This window comes from Taudactylus pleione, unplaced genomic scaffold (genome assembly GCF_031769625.1).
Source record: "Taudactylus pleione unplaced genomic scaffold, aTauple2 ptg000019l, whole genome shotgun sequence".
NCBI lineage: Eukaryota > Metazoa > Chordata > Amphibia > Anura > Myobatrachidae > Taudactylus > Taudactylus pleione.
In genome coordinates, this window is record NW_028284421.1 from 5,530,000 (window position 1) to 5,546,483 (window position 16,484).

General features: G+C 41.0%; 1 protein-coding gene across 3 annotated transcripts; it reads left to right on the forward strand.

Moving 5' to 3' along the window:
- Window positions 1–3,139: 3,139 nt before the first annotated feature.
- POLR2M (RNA polymerase II subunit M) lies at window positions 3,140–15,398 on the forward strand. 3 transcript variants are annotated; one of them, XM_088445230.1, is made up of 4 exons: window positions 3,140–3,325; window positions 8,656–9,225; window positions 11,607–11,817; window positions 13,247–15,397. In XM_088445230.1, exons 1-4 carry the CDS (start codon window positions 3,213–3,215, stop codon window positions 13,370–13,372), a joined length of 1,020 nt encoding a protein of 339 aa, XP_088301356.1. In that variant the 5' UTR covers window positions 3,140–3,212; the 3' UTR covers window positions 13,373–15,397. The 3 variants fall into 3 exon arrangements, with proteins under 3 accessions (XP_088301356.1, XP_088301373.1, XP_088301366.1); XM_088445247.1 differs by having other exon boundaries at window positions 3,160–3,248; XM_088445240.1 differs by lacking the exon at window positions 3,140–3,325 and adding an exon at window positions 3,338–3,441 and having other exon boundaries at window positions 13,247–15,398.
- Window positions 15,399–16,484: the final 1,086 nt, after the last annotated feature.

The window sequence follows — 16,484 nt, forward strand, 5'->3', positions numbered from 1 at the left end:
ACAATTTAGACCTACTGTCCTTACAGATGTTACTTCAAAATAATCCTTAAGGTATATACATATTAATTTGTTATTCCCTTTTTTATTACTCTTTCTTTGTCTAACAAGATCTGGTTTATCACTTTTATCCAATTTAAAAGTTTGCTTTCAAGTTTGTTACTCTTTATGCAGGGGCCATGTAACTTACGTATCTGTTTTAATTTTAATTGGGTCAAGTGTGCCATTTCCATTCCTTCTGTCGCCCCAGGACCTAACACTATATGTATAATATCCATGGGGGTTTGACAGCTGGACAGATTTTTGCTGTCCGCATTACCCATATCGGTGGGTTCTACAAATACCCTATGCGGTGGGCTTACTAAACCCTGATTTATTCGGTGGGCTTACTAAACCCTGTATGCTTGGTGGGCTTACTAAACCCTGGGCTTACTAAACGCTATTCTGATAGGCAGCTCTTACTTAGAGGAAGACGTTAGACACAGATTCTTTTGTATCCCTTCTGTTACTAAAGTGGGTCTCCTTAGTAGTCCTGGGCACACTATTACCGTACCTTTGGGATATAGATTGAGTGGCAAAATTGTTAGAAACAAATCCCAATACTATAGTCTGAAGATAATCTCCATCAATATAGCAACCTACCAACAAAAAAAATGTACTCCTATGTCTATTCACTCTGGAAGTATAAAGATCACAAGATGTATCAAGGGACAATACTTATGCTAATCAGGGAAACAAATTATCAGACTGTTAAACACAATAACATTTACATTTCTCATATGTAAATCTATAAGGATTATTATCTGTATACATGTTTAAAGATTCATTGGACATATCATTTCATAAAACAAAACCCAAAACTTAAAATAAAAAATGAAACAAGAGTCTGAGATACAGATTTCCGTACCTTAATCCTCAGGCAGACACAGGAGTTTCCCAAGAAAAGTGCAGTCCAGTTTGAGCAAAATTACTCATCCCGGGTTTATAGCTAGAATCCACTGTCCTGGTCACTCCCGACGTGTCCGCCCTCAGATCAGGGAAGGAATCTCGGTGAGACCTCCAAGTGATAAATAAAAAAACAATCTATAGTAATTAATCACCAGCCCAAGTTCATTAGTGTATGTCAGACCCTTGCATTACAGAGTATACTCCTGAGATGGAATCAACACGCTACCAGTTTTGTGTTCGAGGTATCGTTCCATCATTCATTACCTCGTTCTGATGTGTACCCATGATCCGATATGTCAGCCCGACATATTTGCTGGGTATGATGTGTACCCAGCTTTAGAGCCAAACGATGCTCACAACTTGGTACGATGCTCAGTGTGTACCCAGCTTTAGACCCAAACTTCACAGCAAGGCAAAGATGGGTCACACTTGCCTACTCTCTAAGAAGTTTTTGGGAGTCCCACGGTCTCCTGGAAGATTAGTCACCCTACCCCATTCTGCCCACTTTCTAGTAGGGACAGTCATTGTTGTCACCATCGCTTCCTTCCTTTTAATTTTGATGCTTGTATACCACAAGGTCTTTCTCATTTGCACATGCGCATGATTATACCATCAATAGCTTGAACGATTAAATGGTTTCGGGAAGAATTGAATTTCACCTGTGATGGCCATCCCTACTTCCTATTGAAATAGGTGGGATGAGGTAGCCTAATGACGAGAAGTGCTCAGCCCCCTTCCCCCCCAATTATCAGCTGCATCTCCTTTCCGGGAACTCTTAGGGGCATATTTACTAAAGTACAGGTTTTAGAAGTGGAGATGTTGCCCATATAAACTAATCAGATTATAGGTATTATCTTCTAGAAGGTGCTAGATAAATAAGTAGAATCTGATTGGCTGCTATGGGCAACAACTCCATTTCTAAACACCTGCACTTTAGTAAATATACCCCTTAGTCTGGAGGGGAACATTTTAAAGTTGGCAAGTATGAAATGATCATCTTTTCCCTGAGGTAACCCGACACTCTCTGTATTCTTCAACTCCCCCTTAAAAGACAGAGAGGTAAGATTATTAAGCGTTGATTTTGTGTTATCCAGCTATTTTCTGTTGGATTTGCAATTAGATTTACTAAAGGCAAATTCGACGAAAATTCACTGGAAAAAAAACTTTAGACAGCAATAGAACACCAGACCTACTATCAATGTTTTTTCTGTGTAAAAAATGGAAAGCCCAGATAGGGAGTGTGGAAAGGAGCCCTGGGCTTTCTGGTTATCATTGGGAAACGGAGACACCATTTTTTTGGTGTCCCCACTTTCCTAGAGATTCCATCCTTGGGCTAACCAGTTTGTGGCAGGGGGACCCCACGCTGTGTTCCCGCTATAGCGGCAGCTGCCCTGGCTGGTTATTGGAAAATAGGGGGGACCCCACCACGTTTTCCCCCCTATTTTCCAATACCAGTCTAGGCTCAGAGGCCTGAGGCTGGTTAATAATTTTGGGAGGGACCCCACACCAATTTTTTTTTTCTTTTTTAAAGTTTGCAACTTTTAAAACGTATTAATAAAACGAAGCCTGCCCATATCATAGTGATCTGTGCAATGCTTTAAATCTGAAATCAGAAACAGGTAATCAGATGGGGTTTTAGACAGATAGCCATCAGACTTCTACTGGCGCTCAAATCCAATGCTTAGTAAATGCTGTATTTTAGCAGGCATTCTGGTGGCAGTGTCCTTCGGGTTGCAATTGACGGGAAAACCCGATTCTTAATAAATTTACTCCGGAGTATCTAACAAACATATAGTGAAGGCATTTACCAGCATCTTGGATAAAAAGATATGGCACATATTACTGTGACAGAAAGACTGTTTTCTAAACTAAACCTTTCCATTCATCTTGGTCCTGACTGCCTCAACTAGTTATAGCAGCATCAACCACTGCGCATGCGCAGCAATAACCTGTCCGTCAGTAGTGTGTTATTCCAGCCCTGATATATCGCTGTAACCACCCTATGCAAATTGATATATCTACGTTTCCCTAACAGCTTGCAGTCTATCAGTGCACGAAAATATCTCAGTGCACGAAAATACCTATATTCGTCTAATGTTGAGGCTCTGCTGTACACATCCCACATTACTTTCCACTGAGTCATTACGGTTGTGCACGCGTTGTGTTACTTTGTTCCTCTCTGAATAAAGTTTTTTGAATGTGACGTGCCGTCATGGCGGCGCTCAGGGTGTCGCTGCTATAGCAATGCTAGACATTACCTAGCCGTCATGTCTGTCCCGGCAGATCGCGGGAAGCCGGACTCGGTGGGTGAGCTCCGCGGGAGGAGCATCGGGGAACTGATGGAGATCCTGGAGAGACAGGAGATGCTCCTGAGTAATAAGTAAGACGCGCTGATAACATGTCACTGTGGCAGCGCTAGGGGACGGTGACAGGCGTCAGGAGCTTCTCCCATATTCCATGATCTACCCCTTCCCTGATGTTTATATACTATATTGGGTAATGTATTATGTGCTGTTAATTACAATAGTATTATAAGTCACAAAGGCCCCCATTTATCAATGATCAATTTTGCAACGCAATCAGGGCATGCCGGTAACGCCCATGATCGCATTGCAAAATACGATCATACCGGCCAGATGTATCATCCTTGCCCGTCCCTGCGACTGTCTCCAGAGAGCTGCTGGCCAGTGCAGGGGGTGCTGCGCATGCGCGAGCCCGTGGACTGCTCATGCACAGTCACCATAGCCGGGGAGGGTTGCAGCGGATTCCTCTGCCAACTAATTATGCGTGGGGTAGCTCATAGGCTACAGCGGCTAACGTCATCTTCAGATGGCGTTAGTTACGGGGACCAATATCTGGAATGCATCGCATTCCGGGTATTGGTAAATTTGGCAGCATCACTTCCCCCATAGAAATCTATGGGGGAGGCGGCTGCCAGTGGTAATGGAGGTCCCTCCTTAATATATACGGGGGATACTTAATATTTGAGGTAAACCCCCGAAAACGGGTGTGTCAGGGATTATACCTCAAATACACTTTGATAAATGAGCCCCTCTAAGAGTTTATGTGGACTACAAGCTGATTGCCTATTCCCTGATCACAGAAATCGGTTATGATTCTAATATCTATAATGACCATACTTGCCTACTTTTAAAAACACATTTCGGGGAGATTATGAAAGCAACAAATATGAGCGCGCGGTAAACTGTACGTGTACTGCTACATCTGAGAGGTGTGTCATAAAATTGACTTACATCCATATGTAAATGAGCCCCAAAGCAGTTAGTAAGATCTATTCGTTGATGAAAACAAACTTATACTTTTCAGAAAATGCATGTAGCCATAGGGATCATTGTGCCTTATAACCAATATCGTTTTTTTTTTTTTTTTTTTAATATAACAGCTTCAAAATGGGGGTAAGTACTGTTCACTCTAGGTCCGGCGGCAGGCAGGGTGTCGGACCTAGAGCTAGGGCACATCTACGCGTACCGAAAAGGGGGCGTTTCTTTATGATGCATCCCCTTTTCGTTACTCTTGGGAGCATGCCCGGCACTTACTGACATGCCGGGCAGCCCCCAAGCGCTGTGGTCACTGTGAATGGATGCCGGGCACATGTACCTGGCATCCATTCACCGGCAGTGACCGGTGCTCTGCCGGTTTCCCCACCCGCGGGACACTGCGACCCACTGAAACAGCCTAGCAGGAACACTAGGTAAGGTACTATCTGGGAGATTGCTACTATTTCAGGGAGTCTTCCTTACAATCGGGGAGAGTTGGCAAGTATGATAATAACTGTAGAACACCAATTAGCCTTAATCAATCCATTACACTAAGCAGTATGCTGTATTCAAAGATACAAAATTATGACTGACCACTGCGCTTCCAAGGAGCAGCCAAAACAAACTGGTGGTAACCACAGGTCCAGTCACCTATCATCGCAAACAAAAACAAAATGTGGTACTTTGATTCCAGAAGTCCAACCTTGTAGTTCTCGTAAATGGGATATAAATGGGAGTAAAAGGTAAAAACAAACATGAAGAGTGAATTGATGACAACACATAAACCTCTGTATTTGCCAGCATCCTATCACTCCAACAGGTATTTGTGTGCACCTTGTATGGAGTGAGACAGTGCTGGCAAATACTAAGGTTTCTGTGTTAATTCATTCTTCCTGTTCTTTTCCCTTTTACTCCTATTTATAACTACATGTTTGCAGCATGTCTATATAAAAAGTACCACGTTTTTGTTTTTATTTGTAGCACACTATTCATTCAAACCTCCAAGGTGTCAGGCCTGAAGGCATGGCCGTTACCAGATGACTTTCTTCAGCGGGGGGGCAGGCAAAGTGGTGGTTGCTAATGTGAAATCTGGATGGACATTTTTAAGTTTCAGGACACAGAATTTTTTTTTTGGTCTTAAATCCATCAAATCAATGAGAAGAAATATTTCTCACCTCTCTGCAGCAGGTTTCCACCATATACTAGGGTTGGCATTCATTGCACAGGTATAAAGCAAAGAGTATATGGATGAACTGAAGAACTCCAGCTATAGAACATTTTGTTTGTCATTGCAATCAGATTCAAGTAGTTAAGTCTGTCTATGGCCGCCTTCTGTTTTTATTTTGTTTATAATTTCCATATCTTCCTTTGTTTTAATTTGAACAATTGTAATGCTGGGCATACACTCTACAATTATTGGGCTGAGCTGCCCGATATCCGCGGATCGCCTCGATAATTGTAGGGTGTGTGGCCGACCGAGGGGTAAATATCGATCAATTGGTCGGGCATGCCGATTCGTCCGGCATTCCCGTCCGATGCGATATCTGCAAGTTAAAATGTCGGCTGCATCGGGCAGTGTATTTCCAGCCGCGGCCGACAGACATTTCCCCTCTTTCTTCCCACGTAAGGTACAGGGAAATATCTCCTCCCCCGGGGGCGGAGCGCAGATATCGGGGCCAATACACTGTGAAATATCTCAGTGTATGCCCGCGATAGTGACAGGCTGCCACATAAAATGTCTGTTGGTCCGCCAGGCATTTTATCTGGCAATGTATGCTCGGCATAAGCAATAACTTGTAAGTGCTACATAACTGTAATGATGTGTGTGTGTGTGTGTGTGTGTGTATATTTAGATAGATACAGTATAAACAACACACACATCATTTTAATGATATATACACATGTTTGTGTGCCATAGCCTTAGCAATGTGCACTGCAGCTTTATTGTTTGTTGGATAATGGACAACCTCTCTTTTCACGCTGACACTTTTCCGAGTGCTTGACACCCTATGAACACAGGGAAGGGGGGGAGATTATTTGAAACCGCACAGGACAAAAAAAAAATCAATTATTTAAAGCAATCATTGAGATACAATAATCAATAACCAGCATATTTTAAATTGAAAACAGGATATAATTCCTTAATGCTTCACAAAAGGTTGCTGGTGGTGCACCACTGGAAAAGTACAAACGCTACTTCTTTAGTAGGTGTTGAGTCATAAGAGAAGTGACTCAAAAAGAGAATTTTCCATTTTTGGTGCACTCTTGACATTAGATAATTACAACATAATATATTAATACAGCATAAAACGTAACTTTTAATTAATTAGACAAACAAACATAAAAAGACATACAGAACAGATCTGCTCGCAATTGAAGCATATAATGCTGCAGATCACGTACTCCCATTAGGAGCATAGAATGTAAACCTGGCTCAAAAATAAATGTAGGTCTGTTACTATGGCAATAAGCTGTAATCTAATGTGTGCTAATTGTTTAATACACCATTATCCATTGTATTAATTCCATATTTACACACCATCTTTAGAACAAGAAAAATAAAAGTGAAATATATCAGTAAAAAAAACACTTTTGGGTGTGGTTTGAATATAGCAAGACTGATCACATCCTCATAATTAACCCCTGTCAGATAGTCCACATATAATATATTTTCAGCAATATCCAATGTTACATCACATGGAAAACAAAGCAAATGATAGCCCATATAATTGTTTCCATATAAAAAATAATGCAAAATGTGATCTTGAGAAAAAGAATATATACTAATATATGGTATACATAGTTGCAATATACAGTAGGACCAATCCTGGTAAAAATAGAAAGAAAATACCCCCGCCCTATTGGGGGAAGACCACTCACCCCTACCCCCGTTTACCCTTGTGGGTATTGGACGGGTCAGAGGGAGATGGAGACCTCCTGGGTGCAAGGTGAAAATAGAGACAGAGAAAAAGCAGTCGGTTCCTACTTTCCCTGCTGACTCCGGTATCCCCCTGTTGCGATTAAACAGTGCAGGGCGGAATCACCGGTGACAATGGGATGAGGGGGCCGACAGAGTTACCTGATTGCCCGGTAAGGAAGTCTGGCAGGGGAGAGCTTGTTCACATCGGAGCCGGTGTGAAGAAGCTCTCTGTGTATCAGCCAGCGCCAGGATTCCGGGTTTCACAGGGTGCCCATGTGACCCGGCTACTGACGGCGGCAAGACTGTTCAGCGGGACGCTGTTCCCGACCATCCCTCCCCTGCCAGACTTCCTTACCGGGCAATTATAGTAGTTGGGGGAATGGTGCATATGTTGGATGTTCCATAATGATCATCCAGCACATGTAGGACGATCAGACAACGATCTGACCGTGTGTACAGACCATAACAGTCCAGGTTTCGGTGATATCCATGCTTGAGCACAGATGGTTAAATCAAAATAACTAATGTACTATTTAAGACACCTGTGCTTACGAATGGCTATCCTTAAAACCTGGACTGTTAGTGCGACTTGAGGACTGTGGCTGGGAACCCCTGGTTTAGGGCACAGGTTCTCAAATTCAGTCCTCAGGACCCCAAACAGTGCATGTTTTCCAGGTCTCCTCACAGAACCACAAGTGAAATAATTAGCTCCACCTCTGGATCTTTTAAAGTATGTCAGTGAGTAATGAATACACCTGTGCTCCTGCTGAAACGTAGACTGTGTGAGATCCTGAGGACTGAGAGAACCACTGGTTTAGGGAATGCAGTGAACATACAGCAGATGCATTATCTGTCATCCTTATGTATGAATGATCAACTACAGGTTGAGTCTCCCATATCCAAATGCTTGGGACCAGGGGTATTTTGGATAACGGAATATTCCGTATTTTGGAATATTTGCCTATAATAATGAAATATCTTGGGAATGGAACCCCAATATACACACACAATGCATTTATGTGTTATATACACTTTATACACACAGCCTACAGGTAATTTTATACAATATTTTTAATGATTTTGTAGCTTAATCAAAGTTTGTGTACAGAAATGAAATTCATTTGTTACATATACACCTTATACACACAGCCTGAAGGTATTTTATGCAATATTTTTAATAATTTGCGCCTTAGACAAAGTTTGTGTACATTGAACCATCAAAATTCCAAGGTTTCACTATCTCAGTCATGCCGAAATTATTCCGTATTTCTGAATATTCCGTATTTTGGAATATTTGGATATGGGAGACTCAACCTGTATGTGGTTGTAAAGGTCACAGAATGCTAGATAGGAACTTACTTAAACCCTACTGTACAATCCTATACTACAGTGGTCCATAATTACTCTAGAATTTCTTTTTACTGTGACACTTCTTTGTGTGAAATTATTCATTTTACTGATCACTTGCAAAATCATTTACACTTATGTATGTATTTTTTATTTTTTTTTTAGAAAATTTATAGCTATGTTGCCAGATCGAGGAAAAAAGATTTTGGATTACACCGAAAAAGTGAGATTCGCCATTGCCGAGCATAACAGGTTGAAAGAAACAACAGATCTACTTTCATCATTTGTTTTAGAATTTCAAGAAAAGCAATTTAATAGAAAAGAGAACAGCCAAATTCTAGCAATGCCTCAGGGTAAGGTAACACCGACACCCCTTGCTATAACTCTGCTTACTGAATGCTCAAGCACTGGTGTCAACACCACTGAAATAAAACATACACCTAATCAGGAAATAACAAGTTCATCCATACCAGACAATGCAATTCAAGTGACTTCCAAAAATGACTCTGATTCAGCTGGGAGTACAGTAAATGCTTTGGTGAATGACTTAAAGATATTTGCTATTAAAGACAGTGAGGAAGAGATAAAGAAAGGCACATCAGAAACCTCTGATGATCAGAAAAAAACCAGTTCCAGCCTGGTGGCCTCTGCATTAATGACATCCCATTACATTGACGTTATTGAGAGAAGGGCGAAGAACCCAGTTCATAAAAATGAAAAATTCAGAACTAACAGGTACAAATCTAATTTCAACTACAAAAATATTGTACAATATAAGACAAATGTGTTACAGATTTTTGACTGATGCATTGAAACTTCCAACTTAATCATTACAATTACGGAAAGAAGGGCTACTCATAGATTGCTGATAGCCAGTCATTTTTTTTATAGACTGCCTTCACAATGGTCACCAATGACCACCTCACTGCCATGCCTAAGGGTAACTGTCTCTCCTTGTCTCACAAAGGTTCTGTTCTTGGCCCCTTCCTGTTCTGCCTCTGCACCACCTCCCTTGGTAATTTCATCAGTTCCTCAGGCCACTAATACAATCTATACAATCAATCTAACCCTCCACACTTAACCCCTCCCTCCATCCTCTCTTGTGTATCTATCTGCCTTTCTGCCATCTCCACCAAGATGTCAGAGCACTTTCCAAAACTTTACATGGCCAAGACCACACACTCTCATTCTCTCCATTGATAACATCCCTTCTGTCCCCCATGTCTGCTGCCTCGGTTTCAACCTCAGTTCTGCTCTCTCCTTCACTCCGCACATTCTGCCACTTCCATTTCCCTAACGACTCCCAGGATTTGGCCGTTCTTCACCTCAGATGCCACCAAAACTCATCCATGCACTCATCTCCTGTCTTGATTACTGTAAGCTTCTCCTTTCACTCCCCTCTTTATCATTAACACTGCTGCTCGTCTCATTTTACGTTCTCGCCATATGGCATTTGACTCCACATCTGCAGCTCCCTTCACTGGTTACCTATCCCCCTCACTATCTAATTCATACTCCTCACCCTCATGTAAAAAGCCTGTAATCAATTTTCACCCCCTTGTATCTCCAAACTCATCTCTGTCCACACTTCCACCTCCTTCATTCCTACACCTTACTGCTGCCTCACCTCTACTTTGGTCTCTTCTTCTTGCGACTACCTTCAAGATTTTTCCCTCAACACATCCTCTTCTGAAACTCTCTCCCTTGCCAAATCTGACTTTCTACCAGTCTCCCCAGCACTAAAACACTTTTTTTTTACTAAAGTCTACCAGCCTTCCTCTAAACTCCTCTCTCAAGCCATTCTCCTCCCATCTTATCTTCTTCACAGTTCACCCTCCAAACCCCATTTTAGAATGTAAGATCTCGGGCAGGGCCTTCTTATTTTTCCCCTTACACTTTCCTAATCACTACTGCTCCTTGTTTTTCATCTCCTCCCCTTTAGTGACTGGCACTGTTTGCGTATACATCTGATGGGTACAGGATCATGATGTGTTGTGCCTTTGCCATGTGACTCACCACTGCTTTCTCTTCCAAGCTACATCGAGCTGCCCTTCCCTGACCCCTGTACTCGTCGTTCACTGTCTGTGGTTTTACTGTAATGTTTGTAGTTGTGTTTTGTACTCCTCTAATGGTTTATGGCTATTCATTGTAGTTATTAATTTGATTTGTTTTTATGTCTACCCCATGTACAGAGCTGTGCACAGGTTGTGGCGCCTACAAAATAAAAGATAATGGACAATGCTTACAATCAAAGTATAGACTTAAGCTGGGTACACACTGTACAGATATATCTGCAGATGATGGTTGTTCATAGACACTGAATAACTATCATCTGGCCGAGGGACGTGTCATTCCCTCATCCCGCAGCCTCCATTGCAAGTGTACGGGCGATCGGCTGACCACCTGTACACACAGCACGATGCCCCAATATATCTGCAAATATATTGGGCATAGGCTGTGCAGCACAGCCGACGTGACAAGTCTGAACGTTGTCGTTCAGACATATCGCTGGTACACTCTGGCCGACGCACACAAGATATATTGGCCGATCAATTGATTGGCCAATATATCTGCCAGTGTGTACACAGCATACAATATGTGTCCACACAAAATAATTCTAAACTGGCATTTAGAGCTTGTTGTTTTGATTAACAGAAGGATCGTTGCAAGAATAACTTCCATTACAAATAATACATTGGTAATAATAATAATAATAATAACTCAATTCCTGTTACAGTTATTTATATAGCGCACATATATTCTGCAGCACTGTACAGAGAATATTCATCCATTCACATCCGTCCCTGCCCCAGTGGAGCTTACAATCTATATTCCCTATCACATGCTCACACACATACACACTAGGGGTAATTTTGTTAGGAGCCAATTAACCTACCAGTATATTTTTGGAGTGTGGGAGGAAACCGGAGCACCCGGAGGAAACTCACGCAAGCACAGGGAGAATATACAAACTCCGCACAGTTAGGGCCGTAGTGGGTATCGAACCAATGACCTCAGTGCTGTGAGGCAGTAATGCTAACCATTACACCATCTGTGCTGCCCAAGTTATCACTGTAGACCATTTGGCATAGTCACCTAAGACATTTTATTTTCAGATTGGCATCAAGTTCAAACAGCTCAACCCCCAATGAGTCACCAGGAGAGAGCACGCTTAGAATGTCTGTTGAGGAGCGAAGGATTCATGATCGGAAACATCTGGATGATATCACTTCAGCTAGACTTCCACCACTTCATCATTCACCTGCCCAGTTACTACCTCTTGAAGAATCTCTAAGCCTTCAGATAGCACAGAAGCAAAGCTATGATGTAAGAAATGCCTTTTATAATGAGCATATATAGTAAGATCAAGCATTGTGTTAATAGACCACTCTTTAAGAAATTAAATGGAACCATAAAATAAATTGGTGCTACTGTTAGAGCAGGTTAATTGTCTTTACTCATCATATAGTGCCACTTTTAGCTAACAGTCTCCGGAATTTGGACTAGTAAATTCCTACTCATTGAAAATATTTTTTTGTATTTGCTTACTTACTGTAATTCCCAGTTGTATTGCAAAATAGTTGTTAACCAATTTGGTCCATTTTTTTTTTTTTTAAAGAAAGGCCGTTTATCTCAAAATTTCTGTGCTCACAATAATAGTTATTAGAAACGGGTTCATTAGGTTGATAAACTGTATTCCATGTGTAAATTATATTAACTGGCATAAAGACCTGATTCTGATGTGGATGGTATTGCACAGCCTCAGGGAAGCAACTGTGCAATACCATACAACTCAAATGCAGCAGGAGGTGCCTGTAGGATATAGACGCCTCCTATATGCATCTGTGATCCGAGCGCTGCATCATGTGACCGTTGGTCCCAATGGTCACAGCCCTCAGACTGGCCGTCGAAACTGGTCATCCGTTTTTTAGAACGGTTCCGGTCTCCACCCGCCAAACGCCACAGCATGCTAATCCATGCTGCGGCTAAAGGGGGACTTCTAGCGATCACGCCTTACCTGTACTGTACATGTGCAGACCCCCAAACCATCAGTTTGGCAAAAAAAACAAATCGGGCCCTAAATTCGTATAATCTTATTCTCAATCTTTATCAGATGTATACTTAGGTACTGAGGTTTAGCAATACAGGGCCACGACTGCAGCCTCCCCAGTAAAATCCATCACTCGCAGGGACTGCCTAGCAGTGGCAGTGACTTCCCATTGGAATCACTCCCTGCTGATCACAGCCAGACAGGCAGTCTTAGGGGGAGGAGTTCTCCCACTGGGACTGCTAGTCCGACTGCTTCCCATGGGAAGCCACTCCCCTAATCTTACAGCAGCCATATCTGGCTTCTAGTTGCAGCCCCTATAAGCCAGCCTGCCTGCTGGCAGCTTCGGGCTTAAGCCACACCCCATTGTTAGGCCCCACCGCTTACTGCTGTCGGATTTAAGCCCCGCCTCCAGTTGACATAAGCTGTCAATCACCAGGATGTCAGGGAGGAGAGGGCTGCATAGACTGCAGCCTTTGCCTTGCAGACCCCTCAGCCAGACAAGTAAGGTGCCATCCTAGGGGGCGGAGGCATCTTGCTATGGTACTGTAGAAATACATATGAAAGAAGAGTGGTATTTACAGAGTGATTGATGTTTGAAATGTTAACTGTAAAATTCTGGTAACTGTGGGCATATTGTTAGACTAGTGCAGGACCAGCGTCCTTACTGTGTTGTTAAATAACAAGCTTCCATTTTTATTTTCTCAGGAAATGCAAGCTAAACTTGCAGCACAAAAACTCCTTGAGAAGCTTAACATTAAAGTGGGAACATTCAATCCCGAGGGAGATTCCTACATGAAATACAGAGATCAGAAAGATGAAGCTGAAGAGTAACCGGCAGGTGGATTGTGGTGTGATGCCTGCAGTGGAGATTGTGTAATGTGTGTTTCACAACTAGATGCACATATACATCTTAGTCTTATGCACTATAAGCTAAACTGTACTTTTACAGCTGTTTCCCTGCGAAAGCTTTACATTGCTCTAGATCACTTGGGTCTTCCTACCAAATGGAGATGTGCTCTTGAAAGCTTGCAATCTTGCCTTGCTGTGTTATTTTGTAAAAGCTTTTACATATGGATAAAATTGTTATTACTGAAATAGTAATTGCAAAGTGGCAAATGACACTCACTGTTTTATGTTTGCAGTTTTTCATGTGATCATATAAAAGTCTAGTGGGAAATGCCTGAGAGTTTAAAAAGATCATAACTGAGCGTAAATAAATTCACATCAGGCAAACAGTGTCCCCATTCATAATATTTATGCAAGTAAAATAATTTTATAATATAGCCTTACCATTTTACATACCCTCTTGTTCTATAAATAGAGAGTAGCACTATGTCAGAGAGATGCTTTGTTTACTTTTAAAGTTGTTTTTAAAGGTAAATCTCTTATTTCTCTCTTCACCTTGATCATTTGACCACTAGGAGCACTGTTGTATCTAAGTTTCTGTCTGACACTTCTAAGGCTGACAAAGGCATGAACTTGGGGCTTTAGACAGTTCTAGCAAGAAAAACAATTACATCTGCTTTGCTGGAAGATTATGTAATGGGGAGTGATGGGAATTGTAGGACAGAATGGTAAAAAGGAATGTATGATGGCACAAATCTGGAGACCAGGTCAACCAAATAAATGAATCTTTCCTATTGTGGACAACATAGACTTCTAACAAACAATATATTATATGGCAATCGCAGATATTTAAAAGTTTCTCATGATATTTTAATATATATATATATATAAATGTTGTCCTCTTGTCAAATGAACAGATATACGGAGCATTTATTACCAAATTTCAATCTAATTAGTAAATTTACTGTTCTTCCCAGTTATAAGATGTAACAGTGTCAAGTCCACACCAATGAAAGTTAAAACGGACTTTGAGGTAACTTGTGGTTACTGTTTATGGTCTGTGGATGGACCTGCTGGCTTTGGATTCTTTTATTAAATACTAATTTCTTGTGGAAGTTTCTAGTTATGACAGCACTTCACTAATGTGGCTTCATTAGAATAGCCAACCCAATATGGAGTTACTCCCCTAATCCAGCCTACCCACTGGATAGAGGTTTAGTGGCCCTTCTCTAGCAATATAAATGGGTGTATTTTTTAAAATCTGTATTCAGCTGGCAACTCCTCCTTTCCAGCACTTGGTGTTAGCAACTGATTCTACTGAAGCTTCAATGACTAAGTAAAAGGAGTAGTCCCTTGGGCAGGCCTTTCAGTGCACCTGTACTGAGCATAGAAAAGAAACTTCATTTGTTGAGAAGAATTGTTGAAATTCTCCCTGTGTGATTCGTGAAAACCTGCTCTGTATGAGAACACTGTGTATTGGAAAGAGCTGAATGACATCTCAAATCTTTATAATTTGTGAACAGCAAGGAGTCATTTAAGTGTCTCTTATCTGAACTGAGGACATTTTGTTGAATTGAAACTCCATATTTCTGACAGTTTTAACAATTTGCATCTGTTAACTGGCTATTCTAGATTTCACAACTAAACCAAGGTTTAGGAATTGCTGCTGTATTTATTCGTACATTGGATTCGCCTTCAGAAAATATCACGGTGAACACTTGGGTATTGGGAGTGCTGTATAATTTACTGGAAATAGTTTTTGCTAATACGGCTTCAGATATCTATACAACTTTTAAATATTACTGCACATGGATAATGCTGATTGCAAATCCCATACTCTATGCTTCTTGTATTTACTAGGTGTTCTAATTTTAACTTTGTCTGTTAATTTTCTACACCATGTTTGAAAATAAATTTTTAAAGCTGTATATTTCAATAAAATATTATTTTCTATGTTAAGTTCAAGAGCTGTTTGTTAGAACTTTTTCTGTTTAAAATGCCAGAAATTGTTGTTTTTGCACCAATATTACATAGGTTTAAATATCTTGCAACTCCTTGTATGAGCATTGTGAAATATATACATTCAAAACGGCATGATAGCTTTATTATTCCAGCATTGTTCTTCCAATGATACTAGCAATGTCCTTCTGCTTTTGATTGTACCAGTAATTCATTACCCATGATTATACCAGCACTGTACCACAGAATGCATCTAGGTAAGTCAATGGCCCCAAAACAATATAGCAGTATTGATGTTTGTCTCTGTCCCTGTGAGCCGCGTCTTGCCTATTGTGTACGTGAAACTAGCAGCATCAAATTATTGACCGCATTGGAAATGTAATATGCTTCTTAATGCTCTATATGGTCTGCATTTGGTTGGTGCTAATTTTCGTTTATATAGATCAATCTGAAATATTATGACCTCACTTTGCGCCATAACAGTGACATAATGCATTATGCTAATGTAAAAACACATCTGGCACATAATAACCTGTTAATGGGCTTATGAAAGTCTTTAAATACACGCTTATATATAGTTTGTTTCCTATTAAACCCCATGTAACACTTCAGATTTCAGATATTGCTGGATTACTTTTGGCACTTGCTTTTGTTCCCAGTAAGCATATTTAATAGAAACTCACATATAAAAAGTGAGAACTGGTTGTATATAGTAGAATGTAGTTGCCAGCAGATCCATTTGTTACCAACTATGTCCTATCAGAAGAGAATGGTCTCTGTGTGCTGCCATTATGGATACCTAATTAAAACCTCTATGCAATCCTGTCTATACCTTCTAAAATCCTGCCTATACCTTCTAAAATGGTCGCTATTTAGCGTAATGAGTCGCACAGTAAATAAATGCTTTCAGACTTTGAATGTGGTTCCAAAGCACAAAAAGTTATTATTCAATATAAAAACAGATGGTTACACGATGATCTAAAGACAATTAGCGCAAATTAATCATACAGACCCAAGGTACAGTTGTTATATACGCACGCGCTCTGGGCCCAGATAACCGGCATCAGCAATAGAAACCTCCGTCAACAGCACAGCAAGAAGACTCAAGACTGGGGTCAGAGAGCGCACATATATACTC

Coding starts and splice junctions, on each gene's coding strand:
- POLR2M (XM_088445230.1), top strand. CDS start 3,213: ATGTCTGTCCCGGCAGATCGCGGGAAGCCGGACTCGGTGGGTGAGCTC. Junction 3,326..8,655: donor GAGATGCTCCTGAGTAATAA/GTAAGACGCGCT, acceptor TTTTTTTTTTAG/AAAATTTATAGCTATGTTGC. Junction 9,226..11,606: donor GAAAAATTCAGAACTAACAG/GTACAAATCTAA, acceptor TTTTATTTTCAG/ATTGGCATCAAGTTCAAACA.